Source organism: Podarcis cretensis (assembly GCF_951804945.1).
Source record: "Podarcis cretensis genome assembly, chromosome: Z".
NCBI classification, from domain to species: Eukaryota; Metazoa; Chordata; class Lepidosauria; order Squamata; family Lacertidae; genus Podarcis; species Podarcis cretensis.
In genome coordinates this window covers 16,925,690-16,945,705 of record NC_137184.1, presented here as the reverse complement: position 1 = coordinate 16,945,705, position 20,016 = coordinate 16,925,690, and the positions used below count along the sequence as shown (strand labels likewise).

The following is a 20,016-nucleotide window of genomic DNA, read 5'->3' as shown; positions in this document are numbered from 1 at the left end:
GGGATTCGAACCGCTGACCTTCTGATCGGCAAGTCCTAGGCTCTGTGGTTTAACCCACAGCGCCACCTGCGTCCCTTTTCTTCAGGCCTACCCTCCTCTTAATTGGAGCTGTGCACTGGATTCGGACAAAGCCAGGCCACTTTGGGGTGGAGATCTGGACTGAGCTGGGGATCTGAGCTTACACCGAGTCAGCCCTGGATCTGACCCTCAGAGCTGCTACCCATGGCATACTCTTACCAGCCCTCTCTGGTCTCTTCCACAAGTGCTTTTGTCAGTGTAGAATATGCAATTGAGCTGTGAAGATGTCTCTTGCTTTTCTGCATGGAGAAAGGTATAGAGGCATATGCAGAAACCTCTGGCTTGCACAGATGGAATCACTGAGAGCTTGCCTCTACAAAGAAATGAGCCCCAACCATTGCCCCCCCCATTGCCTCCAGCAGCATAGTGACAAATTCATTCAAGATAGTCACAGACACCACCACCCATCATAACCATGCCCCCTTCTAAGATTATGCAACTTTCTAAGATTTCAGAATAATCCATACACTAATAATAATTAGAAATGCATTCCAACTATCAGTGCAGATGTGTGTGTGTTGCCTTTTGACTGGATCTACTATTTTCTGTGCAGGTACAACACAGGCAAATAATTTGGAGTACTCCAATATACAGTGGTACCTCGGGTTAAGAACTTAATTCATTCCGGAGGTCCGTTCGTAACCTGAAACTGTTCTTAACCTGAGGTACCACTTTAGCTAATGGGGCCTCCCGCTGCCGCCGTGCGATTTCTGTTCTCATCCTGAAGCAAAGTTCTTAACCCAAGGTACTATTTCTGGGTTAGCAGAGTCTGTAACCTGAAGTGTCTGTAACCTGAAGTGTCTGTAACCCGAGGTATCACTGTACAGCATTCTTAAGTGGGGTTTTCCTTAAAGTTCCATGACACCTAACAGAACTCCTCAAATCATCTTTCAAGTACTCCTAAGTGTTTAGCTTTGGAGTGTACAGAACAACTCCTCAAAGTTCTTCCCATGCACTTTCTTCAGAGGGTGCCTAGGAGACCATAGTCTGTGGCTGACTCAACCTTCCTTCATTCTGTTGGTCTCCAATTGATGCAAAGGGTGAGAAAAATTCCTTCTCAGTGGCTAAAAGGCTCCCCTTTGGGTGGTGCTATGATCCTAGAGACAGGGACCCTACTGCAGAAATAGTAATGGGTCTTTCACACACACACACACACACACACACACACACACACACACACACACACACAGTGCACCCTGGCCTCTTACACCTCTATTAACCTGTGACTCCACCTACCATTGGCTCCTGGAGGTTGCCACAGAGAAAAAATGACATCCCTTTTTCATGACCCCTGTTATAGATATTAAAAAGGTAAAAGGATTGGAGGGAAATGAAAGAAAAGGAGTCAAAATCTATGAAGTTGGGAGAAAGATGCTGTACTTTCTTCCACCCACCATGACGATGTGATGCTTTGGGAAGTCCTCTGGGAGCTCCTGGATGAAGCACCAGTAAGTTGTCTCCTGGCTGGGGATCTCCACATCAACAGCTCTTATTTCCATGGTCTTCAGGTCACCAGGCAGGGGTGGGATCCTGATGATGGGTTTCAGTAGCTGGACACGTTGCAGGCCTTTCCAGAGGAGGGCAGAGACATTGATGGCTTGGAGGGAGGGGACCGGTTTCTCCAGGATCCCATAGATAAGATGCACAGTGCCATCCTGGAAGGGAAGACAGAAGGCACATTCATCAGGAAGGACCAGAGCTGAGCAGCAGAGCAACTGCCCTTGGGAACTGGGTCAGAAGCTCCAGCTGATGCAGAATGCTGCAGCTAGACTGCTGATGGAGGCATTTGGTCAACAACACGTGACACCATTGTTAAAACAGCAGCGCTGGCTGCCCATCTACCACAGAGCCAGGTTCAAGATTCTTGTATGAATTTATAAAGCCCTGAGCAGCTTAGATCTGGGGTACCTCAGGGACCTCCTGAACAAGGAGCTAGCTCCTAGTGGCCATGGGGGCTTCTGCCTCCACTATAAAATATTTGAGGGGGCCAGCCCCCACAAAATTGATGGGCATTCCCATTCAAATGATGTGTGTGCACTGCATCATGTGATCAGTTATGTGGGGTGGGGCTTATCTGGGCCCCCACAATATTCTATTCAAGTTGGCACCCTGTCCTGAACACTTTAATCTCTGAGATCATCTGCAGGAACATTGTTGGTTGTTCCCTAGATTGGCATGACGCATCTGACAACAATGAGAAACTGAGCATTTAGTGTCATCAGCCCAGTCTCTACTAATAACAATTCAGTAGGCATCTTCTATGCAAACCTTTAAACAGTTGCTGAAAACATTTCTGTTCCGCAAGACCTATCCATGCAGTTAAGAACACATCCTTCCACAATAGTTCATTGATGCCTGTTTTAACTTTTTGTTGTTGTTTTTGTAGGGTTTTATGGTTCTGCTGCTGCAGCTTCTTTGACATATTTTTATGACACAGTTGTATATAACTTTTGAGAAAATAAAGGAAGAATAAATACATTTCCAGAAGATGCTTACAGAGCAGATTATAGCTGCCTCAAGTGGTATATTTGTATGTTTGGCATCAGCCTAGATTGAAAAAATGACATGCAATTGGGAAAAATTACAACTTTTCGAACTGATGTGCAGCTTTCCCTTGGTGCTTAATATTGTGGGAGGACTGTTTTCTTCTCAACAGTACTCAGCAACTATTCTAATGGTGCTCAATAAATCTTAAGCCCACCCCAGGAGGCGAAGAGTTTTTTACCTCAATGAGATAGTCCTTGGGGTCACATGTGCTGAAAGCCCTTTTAAAGAGCAGGGAGAGGCCATCAGCTGTTTGATGAGCACTGATAAGTCTGTAGTTCTGCTGAGGATCCATGTGGAGTCGCTCATCCTGATCGCTCCAGGCATCCTGCAGGTAAGGGGGGGGGGAACATCCCACAACAGATCATATATGACAGACAGTTGTGCCAGAATCTGTCTTCCAGATTCTTCGGAGTTTTCTCCTGCTTTGAAAGAGGCTTCAGGTTTTCCCCCTTGTCCTCCAGTCATTCTTAAGATTTCTTTAGAACAGGGCTGTGCTCTAGTGGAGGCTGGTACCCTGTCACGGACTGACTGGACGCAGAGGAATGGTGGGAGGAAGAGCTGGGAAGCGACCAAGGAAAGAAGGCTCAGAGCCCTGGGAGTGGAGGTGGAAAATGATGAGTGGTCAGAGGGAGAAGAGGGAAAAGATAGAGAAGAGGAGGTGTCAGAAGCTGAAGAGGTAACAGGACGTAGTGAGCTGGCGGAGTCTGTAGCAGAGAGAAGTCCAGAATCAGAGGCAGAAGCTGAAGCAGGTGAGTGGAAGTAGGGAAGCCAAGAGGCAGAGAGGAGTCAGGCTGGTGAAAAGTCATGGGTGTGTCCCCCTCCTGCTGCAACAAGCTACCCCACCTGACTCCCAGAACCAGAAGAGACAGAAAATGGGTGGAGCACATAGGCACAGTCTCTGATTGCTTGGAATAAGCTCTGGAGAAGAGGAACCATAGACGGCTGTGGGGAGGCAGGGACCTGGAATAAGACGTACAGGGAATGAGCTGTTGAGCTCATTAGACCTGACAGCCAAGTCCATAAAGAACATGTTTTTGCTAGTAAAGCATTAATGCCAACTTTGAACGGTGTGATTTACTAACAGGCTTGCTCTGTGACCTACTCTGGGGCTGGTAGGGTGCTGCAACCTGCCCCAGCAACCTGCCCACACCTAGCCCCCACATGCCTGTTGTCTGACTTACAACCAATCACGGTGTGGTTCTCCCTGTCTGGGACCACCTACTACCTTCTGTGCTACCAGTGGAGGCATCATGTGACTCTGCCTGTCTTTGGCTCTGCCCAAATGGGCTCCAGCCACCAATGGATCCAGCCAACTCCTGAACTGAATCAGGCCAATTCAATAGGATCCTGGCACACGTCAAGAAGACCACCCTGGATCATGCTTGGTCAGGCTGTCCAGAGTGATCTGAGGCTTTCAGGCGCTGACATTGGTCAGGAAGGAGATCACAGCAAAAACAGACCCTCTGCCTCCCAGTTGGTGCGTGGATTCAAACCTGCAGGCTGCAGGGTTCATCTTTGCAAGCACCTTCACCACAGGGGTTTTGAGCTTTTGGCATCACTGTAAGAATGGAGTGTGTGCCTATTCTTTCCTGTAAATCTTTCTCCAGCTTTCTACCACCTCCCTGGCTTTCTGTGCTTCTTGATCTGAAAAAAGCCTATGAGGGAGGAGTTGCCTCTATGTATTTGGCAAGATTTATAAAAAGCCTTAAAAAATAAATAATATCTAAGCAGTCAACATAAAAGGGGGGAAAGTATTCACTGAAAAAAGAACAATGGAATCATAGAATTGTACAGCTGGAAGGCACCTCAAGGGTCATGCTGCAACACAGGAATCACAGCTAAAGAATCCCTGATGGATGGCCATCTGACCTCTGCTTAAATCCTCCAATGAAGGGAGTCTATCACCTTCCAGTAGCCATTAGGACAGGTTTTTAAAGCAAGGAAGAGTAACAAAATTCGCAGCATATAGTGAAAACAGATTTTCAAAACAGATGTGCATAATAAAAGTACATGTTTGAGGAGGATTGCTTAAACAAAAAGTGCTTAGCAAGTATGGAAAACCAAGCGACGAATGCTCTTTTCTGAGACATCTTCCTTGGGGATTCAGCTGGAATAAAGTAAGCATGGTAAAAACCCAGAACTCCCCACCTTGCAGATTTCACTGAAATTTTCTCTCCCACAGTGCAATTTTTTGAATACAAATGATCTGCTCATTAACTGATAGTGGGGAAAGGTCAATGAACACAAGATACTATGCTCAAAGAAATATGAACATGAGAAAACATCTTTTATCAAGTCAGGCTGATGATCCATCTAGCTCAATATTGCTCAGACGGACCAGCAGCAGCTCTCCGAGGTTTCAGGCTCCCATTGGGGATTGAACCCGGGACATTCTGCATGCAGAGCAGATGGTTGACCACTGAGCTATTTCATCTAAAAATGAAAGTAAGATCCCAGTTCTCATGTATCTGCATAGGTTGAGTTAAATGAGAACATGGGAAGACGTATTATACCAAGTCAAACCACTGGTCCATCTAACTCAGTATTGTCTACACTTGATTGCCAGTGACTCTCCAGGGTTTTCAGCAGGGGTATTTCTGCGACTGAACCTTCTGCATGCAGAGAAAGTGCTTCCCTTGATCCCCTAACCCAGACTCATGTTAAACCTCATTTCCCAAAGCAGAAGGGAAAAGTTTTCATGGTCCCAAGCCCAAATGCAGGACGAAGCCTAGCAACAGACTTACTGCGAAATAGGACTGGCGTCCATCACTCCAGAGGACAGCCAGATCAGCGTTCTGAAAGCCTCCTCGGTCAGACATGCCAAAAAGGATCCCATATTTGAGCTCCTTGACCAGGATCTGGAAATACACCTCCTGCAGGGGGTAGCTGATGTTCCATGAGAGCTCCAGGAGGCCTTGAGGGTCCAGGGACACCCTGTAGAGGAAGCCACTCTCCCTCGGATCTGTGCCCTGCAGAGCAACCACCAAGATGACCAGGAAGATGGCCACCCCTGTGAAATACATGGAGGCCACTTCCCGGAGCTTGAGAGTCAGGCAGGAGGGTCTCGGCTTCTGCTTCATCCTTGCGGTTTGCATCCTCAAATAGAAAAGAAGTGATTGGGTCATTTCGATTTATAGGCTGGCCCTCCTAGGCAAATAGGGTAAGTAATTCCCACTTAATTGCATTTAGTGGTTGGGAAATTGGATTGTGGCATTGACCCCCTCCTTGTGTCCACCACCCCTCCTCCTTTCCTGGGCCAAAGGCTTTGTCGCTTTCCATTTCCCCCTTGCCTTAATTGGCTTTAATTCTCCATGGACATTATCAGAGGCAATTGAAGTAGACTGGATGGATTTTATCTCCTCTTTTTTTTTTTTTTTAAAGGGGGAAAAAAAAAAAGCCCTGCTAACGCTGCCCAGAAAGAGAAGCTTAACTGGCAAACTCTGCATCCATGGTCTAAGCTTCACTTCTCCTTCTTCCAAACTGGAGCAAGTGTTCCTCCAAAGCAACCATCGTTTCCCAAAAGATGACATACCAGGGTTGTTGTTTCATTTGTTACAGGTCTAAAAATATTCTCAAGGTGACTTGGGGTTTCAGAAAAGAGAGGATTACAGTATCTTGTCAGCTCATAGCAGTTAGAAAAAGCATACCTGTCAAAATCTCCTTCTCTCTGCCACTGGACAGATGTAATCCATGATTTCCAGTACTTGAGGTGGGTGAATCTGTCAATTTGGGGCTTTCTCCCCGTTTCTGATTTTTCCAATCTTACATTCATATCCTCACATTTCCAAGTCAGTTTGCAATTTTCATTTTTTAAAATAATCATTAGCATTTGGGTGTGAATTTCCCCTAATATAAATGTTATGTAGGCAATGTTGCCTAAGAAACACATTTTTGCAAGGCCATTTCCTATAATGATGCATTTTTGTCTGCTCAAATCAACTCTTTACTGTTACAATCAAAGACCAGCATTGATCTTTGCATGCTATTTTCACTAATGTCTGCATTTTTATGCAAACTTTAGTATATACATTTGGGGCCACAGAATTGCATTGCAAAATTCAGAGAAGTGCACATTTCAAAGGATGGCTGAGTTTCATTTTCCAAACTGGGATGTATCCAGTGAAGTTCCATGGAGAGTAGCCCCAATGAAATGTACAGACCCAAGTTAGCTCTGTCCATTATTTTCAGTGGCTCTACTCTGAGTAGCACTAGTGCACACAACCCATTGTTTTGAAAAGCGAATTATGGTATGCCCCCCCCCATAAGTGTGAATAGGATTTCTTTCCATTTCTGACCTGATGCTGACTTTGGCTCTTACTTGGTTCTCTGTGCCAGATTCCCTTACAGGCTCATTCAGCCAGATGCATCAGAAATGCAATGGCAGCAAAAGGAAGCCCTTCTGTCAACTCCTGGAGATCCGATACCCAAAGACAAGTGCATTCTTTGTGGTCTGGTCTGGTCTATGGGGTGTGTGTGTGTGTGTGTGTGTATGTATGTAGGGCAATACTGTACAGAGTTGCTGGAAGTATGAGAAACAATGTAGGTGCATGAGACTCATGGATCTGATCTCTTTCTCTCCTTCCCTCCACCAGCAAACATTGGAGGTTGTTGTCTAGGAAAAACAGTGAAAAGCATCTCAGTGTTTGTGTGTGTGTGGCAAACTCACTTTGAGCTCCAAGATTTAGCCTAGGCTTAAAATGCAAAGGACAGCACTCTTCATTTCTTCACATAGGAAGCTGCCTATTGTCCTCCCTGACAATAGCTCTCAGGATTTCAGATGGAGAGTTTTTCTTCAGTCCTACCTGGAAATGCTGCCAAGGTCCAAACCTGGGACCTTCTGAATGCAAAACGTGTGCTCCACTAATGAACTGTATCCTTTCCCCTCAAAATAAAGTAAGATTCTAGTCCTCGTGGTTCTGAATAAAGAACTGAATTAAATAAGAACATGGCAAGCTGCCTCATATGGAGCCAGTCCACTGAAGTCTATCTAGCTCAGTACTGCATACACTGACTGGCAGCATCTCTCCATGGTTTCATAGACAGGGTGTCTCTCCCAGCCTGATTTGGAGATGCCTCTCAGTTTTCATCATTTTGGATAAAGAGCTGCATTAATGACAACATCGAAAGCTTCCTTTCTAACTTCCTCTTCCTCCCAGTTGCATTTCAAGAAAACGTTCTCTCCTTTGTAGGAGCTGCTGCTTCCCATCTGTGTGTGACAAGTGAGCAATTGGATTTTCCCAGACGCCAGCAGTGACCTTAGCATCTGAGAAGAGGTCACCGAGTGGGGAGACTGGCCTTTCGGCTTGGATGGATGTTTATGATGCAGCACTTTCAATAGGTGGGTGATGCCATTTCCATTCCTGTTCTCCTGCTCTCCATTGCTCCATGTTGTCACAGTTCTGTCCTAAATAAGAAGTGTTCTAATCAGGCCACGATCCCCCTGGCTGCCTGCACCTGGCGTTCCCTAAAGTTTGCTGTCTTGCACACAATTCCCTGAGAGTAAGGTTGGATAAATCTGTCTGTTCAGTTTTCCTCTGTTTCTCACCCTGCCCCCAGTTTGCTTCAAAAACAAACAAACAAACAAAAGAAATCCTTATGGAGATTTCTCTGCATTTTAGTGTCCTTTCCTCCTAACAGACAACTTTTTGCAAGCTGTTTTCCATAGCTGCTTCGGACATGTACTTGAAAGGCAGACACTCCCCACAAATATTGCTTGCTTGGGCCAAGGAGAGATGGTTGTACAAAGCAAGACAATGCAGATTTAATCAGAAGGATGTCACATAAGAAGGGCCTGCTGAATCAGACCATTGGCCCTTCTGGTCCAGCATCCTGTTCTCTCAGTGACTGTTCAGATGTCTGAGGGAATCCTGCAAGGAAGACCTTAATACAAGAGCATCATCTTCTTCTGCAATCCCCAGCAACTGGAATTCAGAAGCATTACTGCCTTCAGCAGTAGAGGGAGAACATACTACGAGTCCTGCTAGATCAGGCCAATAGCCCATCTAGTCCAGCATCCTCTTCTCACAGTGGCTACCCAGATGCCTCCATGGGAAGCTTACAAGCAGAACCAAGCCCAAGAGCTCTCTCTCCTCTTGTGGCCTCCAGCATTTGGTTTTCAGAAGCATTTCTACCTCCATCAGTGGAAGCACAGTCAGCATACCTAGTAGACATGTCCTATTGTGTTCAATGGGGCTTCTTTCAATATGCATTAAGGGATTCTTCTGATGGGTTTGGCCTTTTCTGGAGACCCCCTGATTATTTCTCTAGATCAGGAGCAGGGAACCTCAGGCCCAGGGGTGGGTGTGAGAGTGTTACAAACCAGCCTACTGTACAAGGGTTAAACCTCTCTTGCTCCACCCACTTTTGCTTCTGGCCCCACCCCTCACTTGCAAGTAGCTCCTGGAATATCACCCAGAAGGGAATTGGACCCCCAGGCTAAGCAAGCAGCCCCTTGCCCAGCCCTGCTCTAGAGTTTGACTCATTATTATTTTTTACATAGACATCATTCCTGTCTAAACTCTTCTGATATGGTGATCCTGGAAACATGGGGAAAGAGTGGGCCTGACTTCTGGGGGTCTGTTTTCCTCTGATCCTTCTCCCAGTCCCCATGATTACTCCCCCTTTTGTCTCCAAAGCAAGCCTGGCATCACAAGATGTCCCAAAGCGCCTGGTGCTGTGGGCGACACCTGTTACAATTCAAAGAAAACAAAACAGAAAAACAAAGTCTCTTTTGCAACAGAATGGCATTCAAAGGAACCAGAGGAACGATTAGGATCAAAGCAGGAGTGTTACTTACAGCCATGCAGGGCTTTTCATGTCAGTGAGTGTTAATTGGTAGCCCCAGAGAAGAGGTAAGCACAGTGAAGGGTCTCTCAACAGGGTTCCAAGTGCGCACACAAGAGGTTGCCAATAGAGCAAGAACTATGGGGGCTCTCTGCCCCTCGAACTGGCTTTTGTCGTAAGAGGCAGCATGGAATAGGCTGTCTTTCCATCTTAAGGTTTCTCTTAATGACCCTCAGCCTCATGTCAGTGACTCCCACAAGGTCTCTTTGTGTCATTCAATACTTTAAAAGCATCGGGAGCAACTGTTTAATCTTGGAGGTAGTTCTGGGATAGGCAGCTGGATATTATTTCTTCCTTTCTCTGCCCTGTTTAATTGTAACCGGCATGGCCTCTCTCTCTTAGTAATAACATTTCCTACTTGAAGGGTCGAGGCAAAATTAATTTTTGGCTGGGCAGTGGTCCAGGGCTCCCAGGAGGTGAATTCATGCAGCAACTTCAGGTCCAGGGAGGTGATGGATCCAGGCCCAGTTTCCCTCCCTTGAGCCCCAAGGAGATCCTTCTGTTGTCAGGCTTTGATGGTTAGTCCACAGGCTTCCTGGAGGCTCAAGGAAGGCCTGAGGAGAGATCTTCACAACTGGAAAACCATATGTGACCTCAAAGCAGCCAACAACTGGAGAAGGTGGCACCAACCCTTTAACTGGCCAGGAGGCAGGACTTCTAGTCAATCTCTACTAAACCCTGCTATTAAACTCAGCCAGCTGTCCAGATCCAAACTGGATGTTTGAACTTAGCTGCAGAAGTGCTGTCCATGGTCCTGAGGTCATATCTTGGTATCTCTCCATGGTGCTGAATGGGGATGCTTGACCTGAGCTGCAAGAGGGCTATCCATGGTGCTGAACTCATATATTGGTATCTCTCCATTTTACCTTGCCTTAAGAACCCATGGCTTCCCCTTTCTTAAGCCATCTGCTCTCCTCAGTAGTGAATATCTCCGTAGACATGACAATTCATATGAGGTTTTGCTCTACCCGTTGGGTGCTGTCAGAACGTACTTCCTGATGTTGAGTCATAATCTCCTTTCTTGTAACTTGAATCCATTGGTTCAGGTCCATCCCTCCAGAGCAGGATAAAACAAGCTTGTGACAGCCTTTTAGATTTTTGAAGATGGCTATAATATCTCCTCTTTTTTCCAGGTTAAACATATCTAATTCCCTCAATCATTCCTCATAAGGCTTAGTTTCCAGACCCTTTATCAACTTGGCTACCCTCTTCTGCACATGTTCCAGCTTGTCAATATCCTTCATTAATCGTGGTGCCTAGAACTGGGCACTGTACTCCAGGTGTGATCTGACTGAGGCAGAATAGAGCAGTAGGCTTGTTTGCTTTCAGGACCCTCCCCTGCCCCTGACTCTTGACATGCACGACTCAGACAGGGCAATCCAATCTATGCCTATGTAATTAAGCTTAAACTCCCAGCATTGCAACCCTGCTTTGGCTGTATGGTCAACTCTAAGCCAGCAGGAAAGATCAGTTCAATGGATATGGATATTTATCCTCCCATGCTCTTCTAGTTCAATGTCCACCTTGAGACATTTCCTAGTATGTGCTGAGCTGTAAGTGTGTTTTGCCCTGCACCCCCTTAGACACAGTGAAGACTGATCTAATAACGGCTTGTGATAAATTATCCAAGATATTCATTCCAGAAACCTTGAGAAAGCCAAATCTTTCAGTGTGTTGCACCAGTAAGAAATGAAAACATCCTTTGGGAAACTAAAAATCAGCAAAAAGGGGGAGGGAATGTGACTTACAAGTTGTTTTTAAAAACCCGTTGTTGATGCATTAAATTAGGGATTAGAGCAGGCAACATCCCTCGGAGCTACAATCAAATAGATGTATGGCATTGCAGTTTTAAATTAAATTGGTGGAGCAGACAAAGCGAGCAGGAGAAGGAGACAGGCTTCCATCTGCTCTTCTAAAGACGGACCGCGTGCAGCTCTTGGGACATTCAATGCCCCAGGGCCTCTGACATTCACCACCAGATATCTGTGTCCTGCACCTGAATGCTCCTAATCCGATTTACTGGGGATCCTGATGAAGTTAGGGAGAGCCTGAGTCACACCACACATTGCCAGGGAAGGGAGACCACACTCTTAAGAGTTGGGAGAGAAAGAGGATGGGTCGCTGGTCACGGACCAGAGGCAAGGAAGATGGCTGCACATTGGCATGGGTTGGAGATTGCTGCTCCCAGCGTTGTGGTTCAGTGTAAGGGCAAAGCACAGTAGTGCCTTTATTTTTAATTAGGCAAAAAACAGGCAGGGTAGTGCTCCAGAGAAGACTCCCTGGAAAAGACCCTGATGTTGGGAAAGATTGAGGGCACAAGGAGAAGAGGATGACAGAGGACGAGATGGTTGAACAGTGTTCTAGAAGCTACCAGCATGAGTTTGACCAAACTGTGGAAGACAGTGGAATACAGGAGTGCCTAGTGTGCTCTGGTCCATGGGGTCACGAAGAGTCAGACATGACTAAACGACTAAACAACAACAGTACTCCAGAAAATAAAAGTTTGGAAAATGCATTAGTCACAAAACAAATGACAGGATCTCTCTTCTTATTTCATGACTGCTAACTTACTTGGGAATTTTTGCTGACAAGTACACAATGTCAACTGAAACATTTTTAGCTATATACTTCTTGACACTCTCAACTCTGATAGGTTGTCGAGACCGAACTCACCCCCCGCAGAAGCCATGCTGGCTCTGCTTCAGCAAGGCTTGTTCTTCCACATTGGTTATTTTATCTTTAACAATATTTCCCACCAGTTTTCCTGGAGTAATACCATTCTCTCCACTATCTCAGTATTGTCTACAATGACCATCAGTGGCTCTCCAGGGTTTCAGCAGGAGTCTTCACCAGTCCTACCTTCAAATATCTAAAGGGCTGTCATGTGGAAGATGGAGCAAGCTTGTTTTCTCCTGCTCCAGAGAGTAGGACCCAACCAATGGATTCAAGCTACAGATTCCAACTAAACATCAGGAATTGTTTTCTGATGGTAAGAGTTGTTTCACAATGGAACAGACTCCCTTGGAAAGTGGTGGACTCTCCTTCATTGGAGGTTTTTAAGCAGAGGTTGGATGAACACCTGTCATGAATGCTTTATTTGAGATTCCTGCATTGGAGAGGGTTGGACTAGATGACCCTCAGGGTCCTTTCCAACTCCACAATTCTATGATTCTGTGAGTCTATACCCGGAGACGCCACTGGGGATTAAACCTAGGACCTTCTGCATGCAAGGCAGATGCTTTGCTACTGAGCTACAGCCCTTCCTGGGAACATAGGAAGAAGCTGCCTTGGTCAGAACCTTGGTCCAGCTAGCTCAGTATTGTATACTCTGACTGGTAGAAGCTCTCCAGAGTTTCAGGCAGGAATCTCTTCCAGTCTTACCTGGAGATGTCAGAGAATGCACCTGAGATATACTGCATGCAAGACAGATGCTCCAACCACTGAGCTATGGCCACCCCTCTAAGGACACTGTTATGAGGGTGTCTCTGCCAGATCTGAAAAACTTGGCTAGTGTGCAGAACAGGGTGGGCTTTCTTCCTTACTTCCTCTTCCTCCTTTTCTGCCCCATCTGACTGGATTTGGGCAGACATGCCACTCAAACCATATAATGGAGTGCTAAAGCTCTCAAGTGGAGCCTCCTTAAACAGCGCTTTTTATCATCAGCTGTCAAATTTTTGCAAAGTCACATTTGCATAAAGAAAATTTGAATAATCCTTTAATACACCACAAATCCGCATCTCTCAGAGGGCCTTGATCTCAAATGCCTTTCCATTATCCAGATTTCACTCCAGATTCCTTGGCATCACAGACCTTGACAAAATAATAATAATCATCCCTTCCAAATATGTCCAAGCCCTCCCTTGTGAAAGCAGATAACGAGTAAACGGAAGCCTCTTTACTGCTCACAGACAGCGGCTGAGGTAGCCTGACCCTGGTTTGGACTATACCACTTCATTCTGGGCTATATCATACCTTCCATTTGGTGAGGAGTTTGCGGGAATGAATGCTTCTCCTTGCACTTTTTTTTGTAAGCCATTTTGAGGTTTTATTGCAACCAAGCGGCACACAAATCTTGTGAAATAAATAAAATAAATACATTTTTTTTGCATAAATTAGGCCTCTGTCGTCTGACTCCCTGTCTGCCATCTGAAGGAGCATGACATCCAAGCACAGGTTGAGCACTTAGGAAACTTTGGTACTTTTCTGTAGTATACCCATTTACTCCCATTTATGGCACAGCCTCATTGTCTCTGGTTATCTCAAAGAGAGGGGGGCAGTGCGGCAAAGTAATTTGAGTGTTGGACTGAGACCTGAGAGACCAGGGTTCAAGTCCCCACTCATTCATGAAGCTTACTGGATGTGACCTTGGACCAGTCACTGCCTCTCAACCTAACCTACCTCACATGGTTGTGAGCCCCTTGGAGGAAAATGTGGGCTAAAAAGCAATAAATATATCATGGAGGAAGAACAAACAGAGGAAAGGGCAATTTAAAGGATCAGGGTGTAAAATAGGTGGAAGTATTTGAGGGTTTTTTTTGTGTGTGTGGGATGGAAGAGGCAGAGGATATATCATAAAGGTTTATAAAATGGTGTTTGGTGAAGAGAACTGAAATAGTAAGGGGTGTTTTTTTCCTTCTCTTGTAAGCCTGGAAAAGGTTGCTTTGCTCTCTATTGCTCCCTGCTGGTTCAGGTAACCTGTTGCATGTGTTGTCCTTTCGCTCCCAACACAGATTACAGCGGTCAGTTAGAGGGGCCTGGAGGGGCACATTTGACCCCCAGGCCTGCAGTGACCCATGCCTGCCTCATGGCATAATACAAGAGGAGGCCAACACAGCCAACGGTTAAGACTGATGGGAGCTGTAGTCCTAAATAAATATGGAGGGGGATTAAACAACTGGGTTGCCATCAAATGAGATGGTTTTTTTCATCTTGCATTCCTTTCTCATAGTGGTGTAATTATGTAATTTCACCTTACAACCAGCACTTTCATCAGCGAGATGGAGGATTAAAAATAAAACAAAATACAGTTGGAACACCTCTTGGCTGTTTAGAATCTTTCTCAGGTACAAATGATTAAAGCATCCTTTTCATTTCGCTTAAGCTTTTGAATTGTCATCTCTTCTTAAGCCAGCAATTGGGTTGTGTTCCAGATGTATGTTTCAACTGGCAGACAGATAGCTTCAGTCATAATTTATAACAGTCTCACAAATAATTGAAGAAAGGGGGTGGGGGTTTAGCTGGCCTTTGTCCTAAGGACTGACCCCTAGGATTATTATGTGGTATTTGGGCAAGATTGCAGTTCTTCCGCTTTTGGTTACTAACCCCCATATGAATCCTTCAAAAATTTCTCACTCTCTCGGTGTGGAAAGCAGACTTTTCAGAGCACTGGAAGTTAAACCCTGTTATCTCTTTTGCCACAGAGACAATGGGATAACCATGGGGAGGAAACATGGTGGACTTGGCACAACTTCAACAGAGATAGTTATGTGGTGATTAATGATAGCCAAGCCATACCATAAACCACTTACTTTCAACTGCTAGAAGTGCCATAACTAGACACTGGAGGGATCTCTTGGTAGTGAACACAGATCACTGGTACCAAACTCTTAAGAGAAAACTGCCCTACTAGAAAAACTAATTAACAAATTGAAGTTAGCATGGAGACAAACACAGGAGGGCACCTTCACCCCAGTATGGCTCCCCTTTATTACATATGCAAGCCAACAAGACAATAACCAATCCCCCACAACGGCATAGAAATCAACATGGTTAACTTGACCCAACAGCGCACGCACACACACACAAACACAAAACCCCACTGCAACCAACCACACGCTGGGCCCCCTGGACTCTCAATCCACCAGCAAAAAGAAAGTATCTGTTTATGGGATGCTGACACAAAACGTTTGCTTATATACTATGTAAAAGAAAGAAACTTTACTATCTTCCCTTTTCCTCCCTTCTCTGCTCTCACTTCTGTTTTCCCTCAACCCTATTATTGCCTATAACAGTAACATCTCACTCTGAATATGACTGATTTGTTTGAACGATTCTATGACTTGAAAACAGAGACTCTATATGTTCTATTGTTACCCAAGAAAACTCTTTAATAAAAATATATATGAAAAAGTACCGGTATAGATCTAAAAAATTGAGCACCCACTTCTCTGAATTTTGCCCTAAAGAAAGAAGCAGCATGTATTAAGAGAAACTGCACATAAAATGCATGCATTGGTGAAAATAGGAAACATGCACTATATTATCTGTGGGTTGTGTCCAGGTGAGTTTAATCTGAGTAGACCCAATCAAATGAATGTATTTAATGTGTGGGCATCCAGTGAAGCTGAATGCTGGATGATTCAGGGAAAATAAAAGAAATGATTTTTCTATGCAGTGCGGAGTTATACTGTGGGTACTTTCAAAGGGTACTTCGCAATACCAGCTGATGGGGAACAACAACTAGAAAATGCTGTTGTGCTCAGGTCCTGCTTGTGGGTTTTCCACAAGTCTGCAAGGCTCTTCTTAAGTCCTTATGTAAGATTGGAAAAATGGGAAAGAGAGAATCTGGAACTGGTAAAAGTAATTCATCCAGAGTCTTCAGAGGCTGGCTGCAAATTCATTTTTTTTAAAAAATAAAATACTGCAAGATGGTATAGAGCATATAAAGTTACAATAAGATAAATAAAAACATTAATAAAAACTGGTTGGGATAAAAAAATCCACATGGCAAAGGCCTGTTTTTTTTAGGAATCTCAAAGAAGGCTGGAAGGAATCCTGCTGAACTGGCAGAGAGTTCCGCAGGACAGGGCCTGCTGTACTGAAGGTTTGCTACCCAACAGAAGCAGACTGAACCTTAGTGGTGCAAAGAACCACCAGAATTGCGTTGTCATTATGAGAATGTGAATAGATGGTAAAAGGTAAAGGTAAAGGTACCCCTGCCCGTACGGGCCAGCCTTGACAGACTCTGGGGTTGTGCGCCCATCTCACTTAAGAGGCCAGGGGCCAGCGCTGTCCGGAGACACTTCTGGGTCACGTGGCCAGCGTGACATCGCTGCTCTGGCGAGCCAGAGCCGCACACGGAAACGCCGTTTACCTTCCCGCTGGTAAGCGGTCCCTATTTATCTACTTGCACCCAGAGGTGCTTTCGAACTGCTAGGTTGGCAGGCGCTGGGACCGAGCAGCGGGAGCGCACCCTGCCGCAGGGATTCGAACCGCCAACCTTTCGATCGGCAAGCCCTAGGCGCTGAGGCTTTAACCCACAGCGCCACCTGCGTCCCCGAATAGATGGTAGGAGTGGATATATTTTTTAGATATTACCCTTCCTTCCTCACATTTGTGAGCTTAACAGAGTGCCATTCCTTTGCAGTTTAAAGGGAAGCTTAGATAGGCTAGTTTTAGCCCTTTAGTTTAAGTAATCCAGGATGCTTTAAGGCAGACTAGACTTTCCTAGTATTTCCTTCTTTTCTCCCACTTAAAATAACAATCACACAAACAGCTTTGTAAAAGATAAAAATAACATTTACTCACTTAGAATACATGTTGAAGAGTAACAGATCTATAGCAGCTTTATTCAGGCAGGCTTAAAATGATAATTGTTACAAAGACATACTTAAGTCTAGCTTAAAAATGGAGTCTGAGCTTGGAGCTCAGACTGCAGATGTTCTCATATTGCTTACATGGTGGAGGGAGGAAGATGAAGAGAGAGAGAACATACCCAGACAGGCAGGAGAATATATAGCTACGCCCTCCCCCCATGTCAGGATACAGTAGGAGAATCTCTCACAGAGTTCTCTCTAGCAAGTTTACAGGAAAACTCTGTGTGCTTCATCTCCTATTGTGTGCCTATCTAGCAAAACATGAATTGTTGGTTTGACACACCCAAATAAATATCCCGCACTCAGAGGATCTCAGCAATCAAGGTGGAGCATAGGAAACCAAGGAGCCCTTAAGACTTATTAGTTGATTGGAGGGAAGCTGCCTCATATTGAACCAGACCATTAGCTCAGTATTGTCTGTACTGACTGGTTGTTTCAGGCAAGGGACCTTCAGGATACAAGGCCAACCCGCCATTGTTATGCTACAATCTTCTCTCTCTCTCTCTCTCTCTCTCTCTCTGACACACATACACACACACGTATTAAAACCACAGCCAACAGCCTAGGACTTTTATTATATCAGTAAATAAAACCAACTGGTGTTACTGGCAAAGCCCTGAGAAAGAGACGCTTTTGTTTTTTGCAAACACTGAAATGGGGATCAATGCTGATTCTCTCTCTCTCTCTCTCTCTCTCTCACACACACACACACACACACGACATTTTGCTGCCTGAGGCGAAGGACAATATGGCACTCTCCCCCAAAGCCCATACAGGACTTGTAGCTGAATCTTACTCCGATACTGATGAAATGACTGCATCTTCCACTGTACTGAAGGGCAGCAAGCCAGCATAAGATGTACAGGGCAGGGCACATGGTACTCACAGCTCTGTTCACTCCCTGCCCCCCACCTCAGCATCTGCGCCCCGAGGCAGCTGCCTCACTCTGCCTCATCATAGGGCCACCCCTGCACACACTCAAACACACAAAAGCTGTACATACAGGAGGGGGAGTGATGCAAGAGGACACCTCATTCTCTCAGACACTATCTACTCCCTTTCAAGCAGAGCTTCACCCCATAAAGACTAGAAACTTAGGGGGGTGGTTCATTCTTAAATGAAAGCTAAGGTTCTCAGGAAGCAGGAATGCCCACTGGTCTCTTCCCCACAAGTTCAGAATATTATGCATAGCATGGAGAAAGTGGGTAGCTTTTTTTGTTCTCCCTCTCTCCTAAAAGTAGAACTCGTGGCCATTCAGTGAAGCTGAATGTTGGATGATTCAGGACAGACAAAAGAAATGACTTCTTTGTGCAATGCATAGCTAACTTATGGCATTCACTCCCACAGGAGGCAGTGGTGACCCCCAACTCAGGTGGCTTTAAAAGAGGATTGGACGAATTCATGGAGGAGGAGAAGGTTATCAATGAATACTAGCCATGATGGCTGTGCTCTGCCTCCATAGATGGAAAGAGCAATACTTCTGAATACCAGTTGCTGGAAGCCACAGGAGGGGAGAGGGGTGCTCTTGTGCCTGAATCTGCTTGTGGGCCTCTGGCTGGCCACAGAATGGTGGGCTAGATAGGCCATGGGCCTGATCCAGTAGGCTCTTCTTATGTTGTTATGTAGGAAGAACTGGGAATTATGGTGGGGTGGGGGAGAAGAGAAAGAATTTGTCCCCTTTCTCCTTTGGGTGGCTGGAATTCTGCAAGCAGGTGGAGACCTTTTTATTTGGACATGCCTTTGGGAATGGAATGCTTTTAAAAGAAAGGGCATCTAATTGTTTTTCACACTTAAAAAAATCATAGTTCAGTTGTTTTTTAACAGTTATATTTTCTTTGTTTTTAGCTTTTTCATTATATCTGCGTTGTTTTAATTTGTGTAAGCTTCCTTGAATCTCAGTTTGGGGAAAAGGCAGGAGCAACAACAACAATAGCAGCTGCGCCAGCTGCTTTTAGGACAGCCATCCAAACAACCCTAGAAAGGCGCCCTCCTGCTGGTGCGCGGATCCTGTCCCCTCTCCAGCAGTAGAGCATTTCCAGAGCGATTCTCAGCGCGTGTCCTATAGCTGCTGCTCTGAGCTGAGTGGCGCGCGGGGGCTCGCTCACTCTTCGGGACCAGCGCGCGCGCTCTCGCTCGCCTGCCAGCGCCTGCCCAGCCGCTGCAGCGCGTCCCTGCACCAGCCGCGTCGGGCAAGCGCGCAGCCGGCTGCTGCTGCTGCCTTCTCGCCGTCTCCTCCTCCTCCTCCTCCTGTGCGCCCCTGCGGAGCCCAGGCGCCCCAGCGGAGCCCGGGCGCCTCGGAACTGTGCCTTTCCCTCCCGCCGCCCTGAACTTTGGAAAGCCCGCTGCAGAGGGTAAGAGAGGGGGCCCGTCATCCATCATGGCTCAGGTGTGATGGACTAGTGGAGCTCCTGGCTGGGCAACCGAGCTCAGCTGCGTCCGAAGCAGAATTAATACTATTATTTTAAAAAGGAAGCTCGCAACCGCCTTGTCTTGGAAGGATCGTATATCTCTACATTCTCTCCCCACCCCCCACCCCAGTTATCTTAGCGCTGATGCCCCGCAGGTAGAAGGCTTTGGAAGAGATGGTGCTCACCTGAAGGAACGAAAAGTGGGGGGAAGAGATATATGTATATAAGGGGCTCTAAATACAATTCCAGTGTTTAAAGGTAAGATTTGTTTATTTATTTGCAGGAGGTGGCTGGGAAAACGGTTTTCATTTTTTTATTTCCTATGGTCATTTCTCTGTTTAAGATCCCCCTATTTTGCCCATTTCCATTTCTGCTGAATGTAATTTTGGGGATCTGGAGGAGGGGACTTTCCCCATCCCTTGCTTATTCTGGTCTTGCTTTTGAAGAGACTGAAAGATGAGTGAGAAAATGGATGCTCTCTAGAAGTGGGGGTGGTCTCTGCTCAGGTGTTGTTGCCACAATACATGTCCAATATATACCCAAAC

At 45.8% G+C, this 20,016-nt stretch overlaps 2 protein-coding genes across 6 annotated transcripts in view; one reads left to right on the top strand and one right to left on the bottom strand.

Moving 5' to 3' along the window:
* DBH (dopamine beta-hydroxylase) overlaps positions 1 to 17,876 on the bottom strand; it is a 34,495-nt gene extending 16,619 nt beyond the window's left edge. Inside the window, exons 1-4 of one of the 3 annotated variants that reach the window (XM_079961327.1) lie at positions 17,860 to 17,876; positions 5,370 to 5,721; positions 2,804 to 2,950; positions 1,473 to 1,733 (exon numbers count right to left, since the gene is read on the bottom strand). In XM_079961327.1, the coding sequence (XP_079817453.1) occupies positions 1,473 to 1,733; positions 2,804 to 2,950; positions 5,370 to 5,720 (759 nt within the window). In that variant the 5' untranslated portion in view covers position 5,721; positions 17,860 to 17,876. Of the gene's footprint in view, positions 1 to 1,472; positions 1,734 to 2,803; positions 2,951 to 5,369; positions 5,766 to 16,995; positions 17,252 to 17,859 lie in introns of those variants that run through there. The other 2 variants (XM_079961326.1, XM_079961325.1) reach the window with 2 other exon arrangements.
* Positions 17,877 to 19,195: 1,319 nt separating this feature from the next.
* The window catches only part of FAM163B (family with sequence similarity 163 member B), a 52,024-nt gene continuing 51,203 nt past the window's right edge, over positions 19,196 to 20,016 (top strand). For 2 of the 3 annotated variants that reach the window (XM_079961537.1, XM_079961535.1), the window contains exon 1: positions 19,430 to 19,729. The gene's annotated coding sequence lies outside the window, so the exon portion shown is untranslated. The other variant, XM_079961536.1, reaches the window with a different exon arrangement.